Consider the following 13,006-nt stretch of genomic DNA (forward strand, 5'->3'; position numbering starts at 1 on the left):
GTTAGGGCAATGCAGTGTCTGTGTAGGCACTGTGTTACTTACATCACTTGGTGGCCGTCAGCCCCGGGCAGGGCTCACAGATTTGTGTAGATTTGCTCTCGGTCATGGAAGCCAGGCTGGAACCCTGCTAGCTACAACGGGATAGGTACCACTGTTCTACACCCAGCATCCATAGGACCCAAACAGATTTTATTTTTCATATATGCGAATAAGCATATGTTTATTGTTTATAGCATTTCATGCCACTATTTAAGAATGCCAAGCTGCCAAAGTACTGCCCAACTATTGCTATTAAACAGAACTACAGAATAAGCGCTAGCTCTCAGACAACAGCTCTGACTATCACAGCTGAAGAAAGCACCCAGTATGGCTGTTTATGCAAAGACCTAAATAGGTTTACTTGCACAGCAAGTTAAAAATAAAGTGTAGTGTCACATCACGTAGGCTTAAACTCATATTGCCATCTTTGTATCTCAAAATTATGGCTAAATCAGCAAATATTGAGATAGAGCATGTACCTCATTCTGTTAAACTGCCTGTTTTATTTTATATCCATAATTGTAAAAATATTAGTCATAGGATTGATTAGTTGGCTGGAAAACGATGTATGTTTGTTCATGTTGGCAGCACGTACAGCACATTTGGGAAAGATTCTAGAATTACCAGGCTGCCAATTTCTTAGTGATTCACTGTTACTTCGCTCTCAGGATCAATGACCAACAGTTTCCATTTTACTCCATTCTTTACTGGTTTTAACCCAAATAAAACAATCTGTTTAAAATACTGTTTTACAGTTTGAATATAAATCAGATACAAATCCTTTAACTGTCTCACCATTACACAGACAAACATGCACTCATGGGCAGCAGGTATAATAGGCATGGGGAGGGTAAGCCTGCCAAAACCCAGGCCACGGCCCCATCCATGCTCCACCCTGAGGCCTCTCCCTCGCTCCCCCGCTCCCGCAAAGCTGGTGGGGGCTCAGCTCAGGCCAGTAGCCTGGAGCTTGGGGCTTGGCTGGTCAGTGGCAGGCTCAGGCTGGCCCAGGGTATACCGGTTTGCCCAAGTCCTCTGGCCGGCCAGCAACCCAGGACAGCTGGTGCGGGTGGACCGTGGCTCAGCTCGGCTCCTCCAGCCGTAATGGGGGGAGGAGTGGCAGAAGAGGTGTGGCTAGCCTCCTTGAAGGGGGTTTCACGCGCCACCCATGCATACGTGGTTAACTAACAAGAAAGGAGAGTCCAATGAATATGGGGTCCAAAACTCATAAATTATCCTCAACACTCCACAGATATTGATTCTGCAAGATGAGATGCTCAGAACTGCATTGTGATGCAATTACTTCTATATTAAAGTCACTGGGAATGCACACTGATATTCTTATGAATAAGGAGTAAGGATTATTTATTTTAATAATGTAAGAAAAATGAAACTGGAATGCAAAAACGTGCAACTGATAAAAAAATTATTTTCTACAACAATTCACCTGTGGAACACACTGGCACAATATATTACTAAGGAAAAACAATTAGGATTTTTTAAAGGATTATATACCGTATATACTCGTTCATTAGCCCGTTCGTTTATAAGCCAACCCCCCAAGATGATTAGGTAAAAATAGCAAAAATTGTATGACCCTTTCATAAGCCCACCCTATATTTCAGGGGTTGGCAAACTTTGGCTTCCGGCCATCAGGGTAAGCAGCTGGTGGGTCGGGACATTTTGTATACTTGGAGCACCTGCAGGCATGGAGCTGAGAGGCTCCGTGCCTGCAGATGCTCCAGGTAAACAAAACAACAATGTATTAGATATTCAATTCAATGATTCCATAGAGTTTAAAATCATCAAATTTTGGTGTAGACCCGTTTATATGCCGACCCCGCTCTTTGATGCATCACTTTTTTACCAAAAATATTCGGCTTATGAACAAGTATATACGATATTTTTACAGTTATGAATACCACTACACTGGACAGGATAAAAATGTGCAAGCTCTCATGCCTAGGCTTAAGAATCTTCTTCCTTAGGGGCTTGAATAAAAGGGTCACTATGTCAGGAACCCAAACCAGAAAGACAACAAAATCCAGCTCCACAGGGCTGTTTTTTCCCTGAGAGCAGTTAGTCTCTCACAGAAGTCCTTCACCAGAAAAACAAAACAAGAAAAAAAACAAGCTGCTGCAGGGTTGTCACATAGCCCAAATCCTCCTTTGTATCAAGTGGAGGAAGAAGAGCAACCTGGTCCCTTTCACCAGGCCGCAGTCCAAATCTCTGCATTGGAGATGAAGCTCCACTCATCTCTCACTAGCAAACCCTCTCCACCCTGACTCACTGAAAATCTGAGATACTTAATGGCTTCTCTTTCATAAGGCACAGCTCTTTCCTCCAATCTTCAACTTCTTATTAGTTCCCAGGCCCCTTTATTTAGTTCTGAAACTTCAGGCAGTTCCTATTACTTGGACTTTTGATCTCAGAGCAAAGACATTTAATTACTTCATGATTCAGCTGCCAACAGGGTATTGCATCCTACCACATCACATTATTGCATAATTGTACATTATAAGGGTTTTAAAGTTTCCTCAGGAGCATGGTAAAGACAGGGTACTGGACAACATTGGTCTGATGCACTACAGTTATTCCTATATTACTTTCATGTACAGATTGGCAGGTCCCAAGGAGAAGAGATTAATTTTGCATCTTGTGGCAAATAATTTTACAGATGAAAATTTTACAGTTTGACAAATGTTTTTGGTAGTTCCAATTGTAATGAGGTAAAATCGGAATTTTTGGATACTTGCACAGCTTCCTACCTGCTCTTCCACCAACTCCTGCCACAGTATCTGAATGTCTTGCAGCTTCATCCACTGTTCCTCAGTCCAATGACAAACTGCTGTCCAACGCTCACCAAGTCTCTACAACAGCAAGAAACATTAATGAACATTCACAGTCACACTCTGAAATGCATAAAAAGCCAGATATTCAAACACATGATTATTTTCTCTAAATCACTATAACCTCTTTCTAAAATAAAAATTATCCAGATCTAGAATTGCAATTATTGTTTTGCAGCAAGATCTGCAATTGTGTTTTTAAAACACATAGTTCGTCTAGAACTTTTAAGAGTCCTCAACAGGTAGCCTAATTCCAATTTGTTTTTGAAAACCCCACACTTTATCATTTCGTTTTAAGCTGAGTAGTAGTCTTTTTAATGGAGAACATTTTGGGGGAAATACTTTAAAACTACAAGAAGTTATTTAGGCAGAACATAAAAAGGTCAACTCTTCAAACAGCAATATACTTTACAACCAAATTTCACATGTACATCTCAATCAAAATTATTTATACAAAAGAGAAGGTAAAAAAAAGCTCTATTGTAAATCATCCCATTACTTTTATATAGTTCCACAAATAAAATTGCATTAAGGGTAAAATTTTCAAAAAAGTGTCTATGTCTCTTAAGAGTACAAGTCCACCAGACTATCAATTGTCCTCTGTAACTGGATTTGTCCTCCAAAGTGACTTCGGCACTCTTAAAAATGGGAATTAGGACTTTAGAAAATTTGACCTTAAGCAATTTTATTAATTTTATGTTACAAGAAACCAAGAACAATCTCTCAAGAGATAATGATTTAATAATAATTTGTTTACAGCTCAAAAATGTAATGTCCATTTTTAAAATTCCATTAAAACTGATGTGTGTGGTAGTATCTGTATTCAGGCAATGACAAATTAACTTCTTATTTTTGGGCCTGTGAGCCAGGTTTTTCAGCAAACACCTTTCTATACTTCCATTCCAATATTTTATTTCAGAGGAATAAAGCATATGACAACAAATCATAGGTGTCAAAATACACTAGTGACTAAACTTGGAGAAAAATTGTGAATTAAGCTAGTTTACAATTAAGAGGTACTATATTTACGGCAGCTTCACAATTAACTATCAGATAACAAATGTACGAAAACCAAGCCATCCTACATAGTTTATATGTAATGTAGTAAAATAAACAACAGAACAAAACATTTACCTGCAGTTGTTCCTCCAGTATAGCTGTGGCACTCTCACCACTGTTTTCATCAACAATCACCACCATGTGGGTCAGTGAGTTTACCTTAACCTGCTCTATCTCAAGATCATTCTGCAGCCCCTGGAAGAACAAATCAATGGTTACAGAAACTAGATATGGGTAAAATGCCAGCTTTTTGGCCACAGCAGTTAAAACTGTTGCTGTGGCAAAGTGCTAAAGTCTCAACAATTAAGCAAATGTTTTATTAAGGGGAGACATATCTATAATGTAACTAAGTACTAGGAAAAGGCAACCTGAAAGTGTAATGAACCTAAAATACATTATTTCAGATGCTGGAAGATACCAGGCAATAAGAAAAGTTATATACACCGCTACCTCGATATAACGCGACCAGATATAACGCGAATTCGGATATAACGCGGTAAAACAGTTTTTCGGAGGGGCAGGGCTGTGGACTGCGGTGGATCAAAGCAAGTTCAATATAACACGGTTTCACCTATAACGCAGCAAGATTTTTTGACTCCCGAGGACAGCATTATATTATTTAGATTTTACCAGCTTTCTGTTTTCATTTACAAAAAAAATGTACTTTGTGCTCTTTAACAAATAAAAAGGGATGTCCGAAAATTCAAATGTTTGGCTCCGAACAGCAAATGATATTCTGAACCTCTAATAATGCATGTAAGAAAGCTAAGGGTTTCTATAAAATGTGTTGCTATACATAATAAAGTACCACATTTAGAGTATAACAGCAGATTAAATTACTTGCTATGCACATGTCTTTTAATAGGTTTTGATGGAACAATAATAACAACGAACTGTACAGTTTTGATGATATATATTGTACACTATGTTCAGAGACAATACTGACAAAAGACCACACAACAACTACAAAGAACATGCAGGAGAGGAGAGATACTCCTGTTATTTAGCAACATAGAAGTGTAGTTATTGTAAATATCTAGGTATTACATAACACTTTTACGCACTTGCCAGCATGCACATATCACCAGAGTACCTCTGCCCCAGAAATATAGTTTTACATTTTCTATAGCATCTTTTATCCCAAAGGATCCTTGGGCCAGTAGATACAACATCAGAGTAGGACTTGGGAGACCTCGGTTCTATTCCCAGCTCTGCCATTGGCCTGCTGGGTGACCTTGAGCTAGTCACTTCATCTCTCTGTGCCTCACTTACCCAATCTTCAAAATGAGGATATAATACTGTCCTCTACAACTTACTCTGAGCTCCACTAATGAAGAACACTATTGTGATGGGTTGGATCACAGAAACCCCTTTGGGAGCTGCCACCTGATGTGCCAAGACTACTTCTATCCCTGTTTTCCCTGCCAGCTCAGGACTCCAGCACCCTGTCTTGTTGAGCCAGACACACCAGTCTGCTCCAACACAGACCTAGGGTCTGAACCACGTGCCCCAAAGCTGCAGGTTTACCTGAAAACAGCTCACAGAAGTGTGCTTACCTTTAGCACTCAGATGCCCAACTCCCAATGGGGTCTAAACCCAAATAAATCCGTTTTACCCTGTATAAAGCTTGTACAGGGTAAACTCAAATTCTTCACCCTCTATAACACTGATAGAGAGATATGCACAGTTGTTTGCTCCTCCAGGTATTAATACATACTCTGAGTTAATTAATAAGTAAAAAGTGATTTTATTAAATACAGAAAGTAGGATTTAAGTGGTTCCAAGTAGTAACAGACAGAACAAGGTAAGTCACCAAGCAAAATAAAATAAAATGCGCAAATCTATGTCCAATCAAACTGAATACAGATAATCTCACCCTCAGAGATGCTTCAGTAAGTTTTTCCCTCAGACTGGACACCTTCCAAGCCTGGGCACAATTCTTTCCCCTGGTACAGCTCTTGTTCCAGCTCAGGTGGTAGGTAGGGGATTCTTCATGATGGCTCCTCTCTCCCGCTTTGTTCTGTTCCACCCCTTTATATTTTTTTATATATCTTTTGCATAAGGTGGAAACCCTTTGTCCCTCTGGGTTTCTACCCCTCCTCACTGGAAAAGCACCAGGTTAAAGATGGATTCCAGTTCAGGTGACATGATCACATGTCACTGCAAGACTTCATTACGCACTTGCCAGCATGCACATATACAGGAAGACTAACAGGTAAAACAAAGCCATCTGCAGACAACAGTCCCAGTTAATGGGAGTCATCAAGATTCCAAACCACCATTAATGGCCCACACTTTGCATAATTACAATAGGCCTTCAGAGTTATATTTTATATTTCTAGTTTTAGATACAAGAGTGCTACATTTATACAAATAGGATGATCACACATAGATTATAAGCTTTGTAATGATACCTTACAAGAGACCTTTTGCATGAAGCATATCCCAGTTACATTATATTCACTTATATTTTTATAAAATCATATAGACTGCACGTCACAACTATATAAGAGCTACGCATTATTATTCAAAATCTATATACCTCAAGCCCCACTGAAATGTAGCCCCTGCTCAAGATGGAGGAAGGAAATGAACACTGCACTCAACTCACAAAACTGAGGGGAGGGGAAATTTTGACCAATGAGTCAAGGGCAAAGCCTACTCTTGTGGCAGTCTATATAGGATCTCTAATGTCCTTTTCCCTTAAGATACGTATCTTACTGGGAAATGGGAAGGTGGTCAATAAGCTGCCGTCACATCAGAATGAATGTTCTTTTTAACACTTACCACAGAATTCTGTAAGAGTGATGAGCGTCCAAAAGCCCTCTCCCCTCTAAAAGCACCTGGGGCAGAAGGCAAGACTCAGCTCCAGAAACTTGGCTTAGAGCCACATCACTAGGGGAGTGCTGTACAAATAAAAGAGCAATTTCTTCTTGGCTTAGTGGTTTGCTGTTGGTTTGTTTTGGGGTTTTTTTGGGGGGGGAGGGTGTTTGTTTTGTAAGTGGCAAGAGGTACAGTGCACTTGAGCACACTCTTCTCTTCATTATGGGTAAATTATGTGTTATTTTTCAGCCCCTCCCCTACATAGGCAACTTAATGAAGAATTTTTTATGCAGCAAACAAGGCAAGATATGCATGTGACGGTCCCATCCCCCCCCATAAGGCTTTATGGAGTAGGCTTATGAATGTGTATATGACATAACTAGAATATGTTTTATGCTACATATGCTATGTAATCTCTGTAAAGGTTATGATCTACTGAATCTATTAACCCTATTTGTATGCATGTATCATTTTTGTACTTGAAGTTAGGAATATTGGAATACTGAAAAAGGAATGTGCAAATTAAATGCCCAATCAAGAACCACGTAAGCCAACAATGAACTCAAAGACGCCAATCCACATTGGAGTTTTCCCAGAAATGCGGCTTGGCTGATAAAAACTAAGTCATGCATGGACATGTGGCTAGCCCATGTGACTCCAAAACTCCATCTTGGAGCTGGACTTTGCATAGGAGAGGGGAGGGGAGGGGGTCTCCACCCACAAGAGAAAGTTTATTTAAACCCTTGGGAGACCCCTCCATTTTGTCTTCAGCTGGCTAAAGGGACCGCCTCTCCCCCCCCGCCAAGGATACCTGAAAGAAACTGAAACAAAGGACAGTAACTACAGGGGGTGAGAGTGATTGCTGGACCCAGACTAGCAGGAGACTAGTCTGTAAAAGGAAGCTTACTGGAACTGGTGAGGTTTTATCTGTATTCAGTTTTATTACTGCAATAAGCTTAGATTCGTGTGTTTTATTTTATTTTACTTGATAATTCACTTTGTTCTGTCTGTTACTACTTGGAACCACTTAAATCCTACTTTCTGTATTTAATAAAATCACTTTTTACTTATTAATTAACCCAGAGTATGCATTAATACCTGGGGGGGAGGGGTAAACAGCTGTGCCTCTCTCTATCAGCGTTATAGAGGGCGAACAATTTGAGTTTACCTGGTATAAGCTTTATACATGGTAAAATGGATTTATTTGGGTTCAGACCCCACTGGGAGTTGGGCATCTGAGTGTTAAAGACAAGAACACTTCTGTAAACTGCTTTTAGGTTAAGTTTGCAGCTTTGGGGCACGTGGTTCAGACCCTTCGTCTGTGTTGGAGCAGACTGGTGTGTCTGGCTCAACAAGACAGGGTGCTGGAGTCTTAAGCTGCCAGGACAGGAAAGCAGGGGCAGTAGTAGTCTTGGCACATCAGTTGACAGTTCCCAATGCGATCCAACCCGTCACAATTCAACTTCCACTAAAGGTGCTTTACTCAGTTAGTAAACAAAGTGCTTTCAAAACTGTCCAGTCTCTTCGTTTCCATTACCATCGCCTGCCACATCAAAATTATCAAGCATGTCCCCTCAGTGTACAACCAGATCTGAATCTTGCCTTAAAAAAAAAAAGAGGACCATGACGTGGCTGCCACAACTGAGTTTCTCCATTGTAGCAGTCACAAAGTTATTAGAGCATCTGAGTATTTTTCCCCATATCATGTGTATTACAGAACAGGCAAAAAGCATTTACTTTATGTACTTCCATCTGTTTTTGAAGTGACTCTAAATCTTCAGCTAAGGCCTGAGATTCCATCTTTTGAATGCGCTCTTCTGTGACAGTCAGCCAGTCAGACAACTGCTGCAATTGCTTCTTCTGCAGTTCCATCAACACATCATGCAGGCTGCACATGGGAGAACACAAAAGCAGAATAATTCCAGAAAGCCTTTTGCAAGTAAAAAGCATAAGATCTAGTTATAAATAAGAGGAAAGCCATATAGCCATATCTAAGCCATTTATGGTCTAAATAAATTGTTCTGCATTTAATTCTAAACTAAAGAAAACAGTTAAATATCTTGTTTACTCCTCAAAAGTTAGTGAAATATGCCACCAGCATACATAGAAATACGCTCACAATTTCTAACAGCTTAATTGTTTCTTGCATCAAATGTTCCTTCTTAACAACAACAATGTCAAGAGCAGCAATGAAATGCAGTTTCTCCCTTAATGACTGTAATAAAACATAGCAGGAAAAAATCCTTCAGATAGTCCTTTGTATTATATAAATACCACTCTTTACAAAGATTGAAGGCTTTTATTTAAGAACTTAAATTATTACAACAATTTTAAGACAATTTGCTATTCGTAGAAGCAGTATACTGCACTTTCAGTCTGGCACCTTCTATATTATATACATATAAATATTTGCATTAAAAGTAGCCAAGAACACAGATTTTTTTCCCTCCTCCTTGCTTTGCTCCAGATGAGTTACTGAGCCACAAACAGGACGAATTTAATGCTACAAAATGACAAGTTAATTCTGAAAAATCTGATATTAAGCCTCAAAAATAGGCTAAAGACACAGATTTCCATTAACTAGTTCTCCAGCTATACAAGAAGTTTTAGAGCACAACTCACCGAGCTTGCCTGTCCATGCTGTCCACTCTGAGAGCTTCCCATCGAGAGTTTAGCAGTTTCATTTGTTCCTGGATCTCACTCTCCTCTTCCTCTGATAGATTGCCCTGTGCTATCAATTGGTTCCCAGCCTGCAGTACACTACCCACACTACTCTGGTGCGCAGTCAGCTCCATCATAAAAGCCTGGAAAAGGTACAATGAACCATCTTTATTTGTGAGCTGCCATCAGGAGTTTATCAGTTTACTAAGACTATTACAAATTCATAATGTTCAAACCACAGTGCTGCAGAATAAAGCTGGCATCATCAAAAGCACAAGCACAGCAGACTTTAACCCAGGGGTCTCAAACTCAAATGACCACGAGGGCCACATGAGGTTTAGTCCATTGGCCCGAGGGCCGCATCACTGACACACACCCCCTCGCTGCCCCCGGCGCTGCCCCCACTCCACCCCTTCCATGAGGCTCCGCCTCTTCCCACCCATTCCCTGCCCCCATTCAACCCCTTCCCTGAAGTCCCCACCCCAACTCTGCCCCCTCCCTGCCCCCAGAGGTTGCATAAGGGGTCTAGTGGGGTCTCAGGGCAGGGAGCTGAGGTGCAGCAGGGGGTTGGGGTGTGGCAGGGGGCTAAGGAGAGGGAGTTAGGGTGCAGGAGGGGTGTGGGATGTGGCAGGGGGCTCGGGGCAGGGGACTGAGGTGCAGAAGGAGTGTGGGATGCGGCAGGGGGCTCAGGGCAGGGGACTGAGGTGCAGAAGGAGTGTGGGATGCGGCAGGGGGGTCAGGACAGAGGATTGGGGTGCGGGCAAGGGGCTCAGGGCGGCAGTGGCGCACACCGGGGCCAGGGCCGGCTGGCGGCCCCACTCTGGGAAATAGCTGGAACCATGACCCTGCAGCCCCTGGGGAAGGGGGACTCAGGGCTCCGCACGCTACTTGCCGCTCCTCCAGATACCTCCCCCGAAGCTCCCATTGGCCGCTTCCCGGTTCCCCGTTCCTGGTCAATGGGAGCTGTGGGGGGGGGGGGGTGGAAGGGAGGCCCTAAGTGCACTAAGAAACATAAATTGGAAACACTGAAAACCAAAAACATACTGCAAAGAAAGCAGATATGTTTTCAACTATGGAAATAAAAAGTATTTGTTTTTTTTAAACAAAAAGTCCAAAAATGTGCACATGAGAGGGGTCTTTTCTCTTCTCTACCTATGGTCATACAGCTCCTACACATGGAGAAGGGCAACTATTGTGAAAGTAGCTCTATTTTCTGATTAGATATGATTGTATATTTTACACTGACAGAAAGACAGATTAAAGTATCAAACAGAATTTTTCCAACTCTAGCACCTACAGCTTTTAGCAACATTACACTTACAACCAGAAACCTCCCACTAATAAATTGGGAAATAACAGGACCAGCTCCTCCACTGGTGTACATCAGCATAGCACCATTGGATCTGGCCCATAAATCATTATAAAGTCTATAAAATTCCCATCAAACAATGTAGAAGTTGAGAAATGAGGACAAATTGTGCACTAACAGTAACATTCTAATAATCAATTATTTCTCTTACTAAAAAAAAAACAAAAAAACCCAAACAGTTAAAACTCAAAATCTAATGTGCAAAACGAAGCATGATGCAAACATCACAAGCCTTAAAATGTCCTACAAACTTTCAGTATACATTTAGCAAAAGCAACACAAATGAAACAAAATGATGTTTTTATAGTATCAAGAACTAACCATTTTAAGAACAGGCTGGAAAAAGATCTGCCAACACAAACTTACTTCATGGGTAGCAAACTGCTCCTTGACTTCTTCAACATCACCAGATATGTTATCCTGCTGATATGTATCTTCAGCTGAAAGCAACCACGTGAGGACCTCTTCCAGAGCTTCTTGGTAGCTGTCCAAATCCATATCCACCTCAGTCACAGTGCTAGGGGTTTCTGCTCTAGAACCTTCATGCTCCTCTTCAGGTGTTGCACTCTACATAGCAAAGACGAATGTAACATTCCTTAGAAACGCAGAGATGTTGTTTCCGTAATTGGCACCAAACGGATTGTTTAAGATCCCTTGAGTACTTCAGTGATGTGACAATGTGTCTGTTATGCCAACTTTTAACACATTAAAATATGATAGTTGGTTACTTTGTAGACTAGAAGGGACAACTGTCAGATCTGATTATGATCTGATTATTTTCCTTCCTTCTTCCCCTCCCCCCTGGCGAATATAGAATCTAGAGGTCATTGCTAAGAAATAAAATCACCCTCAGTAGTGTTTATTAAATTAAGTCAGCAGGTGACGCTGAAGTAGAGCGGAGGAATACCACAGAAGAACAAAAACTCTCCCAACGCAAATTCAATTCAGGATCAGGAGCCAGCCTGTCCAGCACACCAAGATGAATGAGAAAGATGGGCAGAAGCAGGAAGCTTAAAGAGTCTGAAACCAGGAAGAGGATTGTCAGGGTGTGATTTTAGTATCCTCCCATGGATTTTGCAGGGGGTGGAGAGGGCTACCAGTATACTTAAACAGGTGGAAATTATAGCCAAGAGGCTTCCAAACCTGAATGGACAGAAACGTACTTGTTGTACATTAAACGCTCCTTCTTCACATTCCTTTTTGTATCTCCTTGGAAGAGTCTCCACCTCGCGGATGTCTTCCATGGTGACTTGCTGAGGAAGGACCTCAAACAAAGAGGTCAAATACATGATGATAGATTTCTTGTCAGGCAGCTGTACAGCAACATCTACACAGGAAATTTAAAAGAAATGAAGTTTGAGACTGCTTTTCTAGAAAACCTCCTAGATAGCTACAGTGTGGTCTGTGTACCAGAAAGGGTCAGGGGTCTCAAATATTATCAAAAAGTTTTATGCCAAAAGGTCAGGCCTTCCTTCCCCAATGCATCTGGAATGGTTAATAGATCAGAGCAGCACCAGCAATGGAAAATGCAAATAATTAATAATAATGGAACAACCCCCTTTGCTTCTTGGAATGCTAGAATATTTTTGGTAAGAGGTTGGAGAGATTCTGCCCCAAGTTTTAATTTCATGTTTGAAAGCTGATCCTTAACTCTTCAGAGCAAAGAGGCTCCTGAAATCAAGGATTTTAGTTTGGAAAGTCTTGGGAAACTCAGTGTTTACAAAAGCTGAGCAGAGAACAAAAACGGAAAGTCCACCTTCTGTCAGTCCCTATGCAGTATAGACAGCAGCAGCAGCTACCAAATCTTGTAAATGAACATACCAGTTTCCTCAGAGCTGCACCAAAACTGTACAGTCCAGTCCTTTCCCAATGGAAAGTCAGGCCCCATTATCCTCACTTGTGACAGCTACACTGGGTGATGGGTTTTAAAAGCTTTCTCTAGACTGAATCTTATCGTTGTACCTGCACCTCTAGGACTGATCACCTAATGCTGTAGAGGCCATCTGCTGATCTATTATGCAGGACATATCTTTGGGAAGCCCAGAGTCCAATCAGAGGGGAGGGGGTTCAACAGAAGTCATAGAAACTTGCTGGCAAGTGCTCCCACAGGTGAAGCACTTAAGCAGTTAATAAGTGGCTACTGCTGTTCAGTGGGCATAGAAAGCAAAGCAGGTTTGTGTATGAGAAGAACTACCCAGTATATGGTATT

General features: G+C 41.3%; 1 protein-coding gene across 1 annotated transcript in view; it reads right to left on the reverse strand.

Annotated features, from left to right (window-relative positions):
• Positions 1 to 13,006, reverse strand: part of UTRN (utrophin) — a 501,770-nt gene that overhangs the window by 417,948 nt on the left and 70,816 nt on the right. The window contains exons 7-12 of the mRNA XM_034766878.1: positions 11,961 to 12,124; positions 11,164 to 11,364; positions 9,390 to 9,571; positions 8,505 to 8,655; positions 4,020 to 4,139; positions 2,805 to 2,906 (exon numbers count right to left, since the gene is read on the reverse strand). Of these exons, the coding sequence (XP_034622769.1) occupies positions 2,805 to 2,906; positions 4,020 to 4,139; positions 8,505 to 8,655; positions 9,390 to 9,571; positions 11,164 to 11,364; positions 11,961 to 12,124 (920 nt within the window). The remainder of the gene's footprint in view (positions 1 to 2,804; positions 2,907 to 4,019; positions 4,140 to 8,504; positions 8,656 to 9,389; positions 9,572 to 11,163; positions 11,365 to 11,960; positions 12,125 to 13,006) is intronic.

Source organism: Trachemys scripta, chromosome 3 (assembly GCF_013100865.1).
Source record: "Trachemys scripta elegans isolate TJP31775 chromosome 3, CAS_Tse_1.0, whole genome shotgun sequence".
NCBI classification, from domain to species: domain Eukaryota; kingdom Metazoa; phylum Chordata; order Testudines; family Emydidae; genus Trachemys; species Trachemys scripta.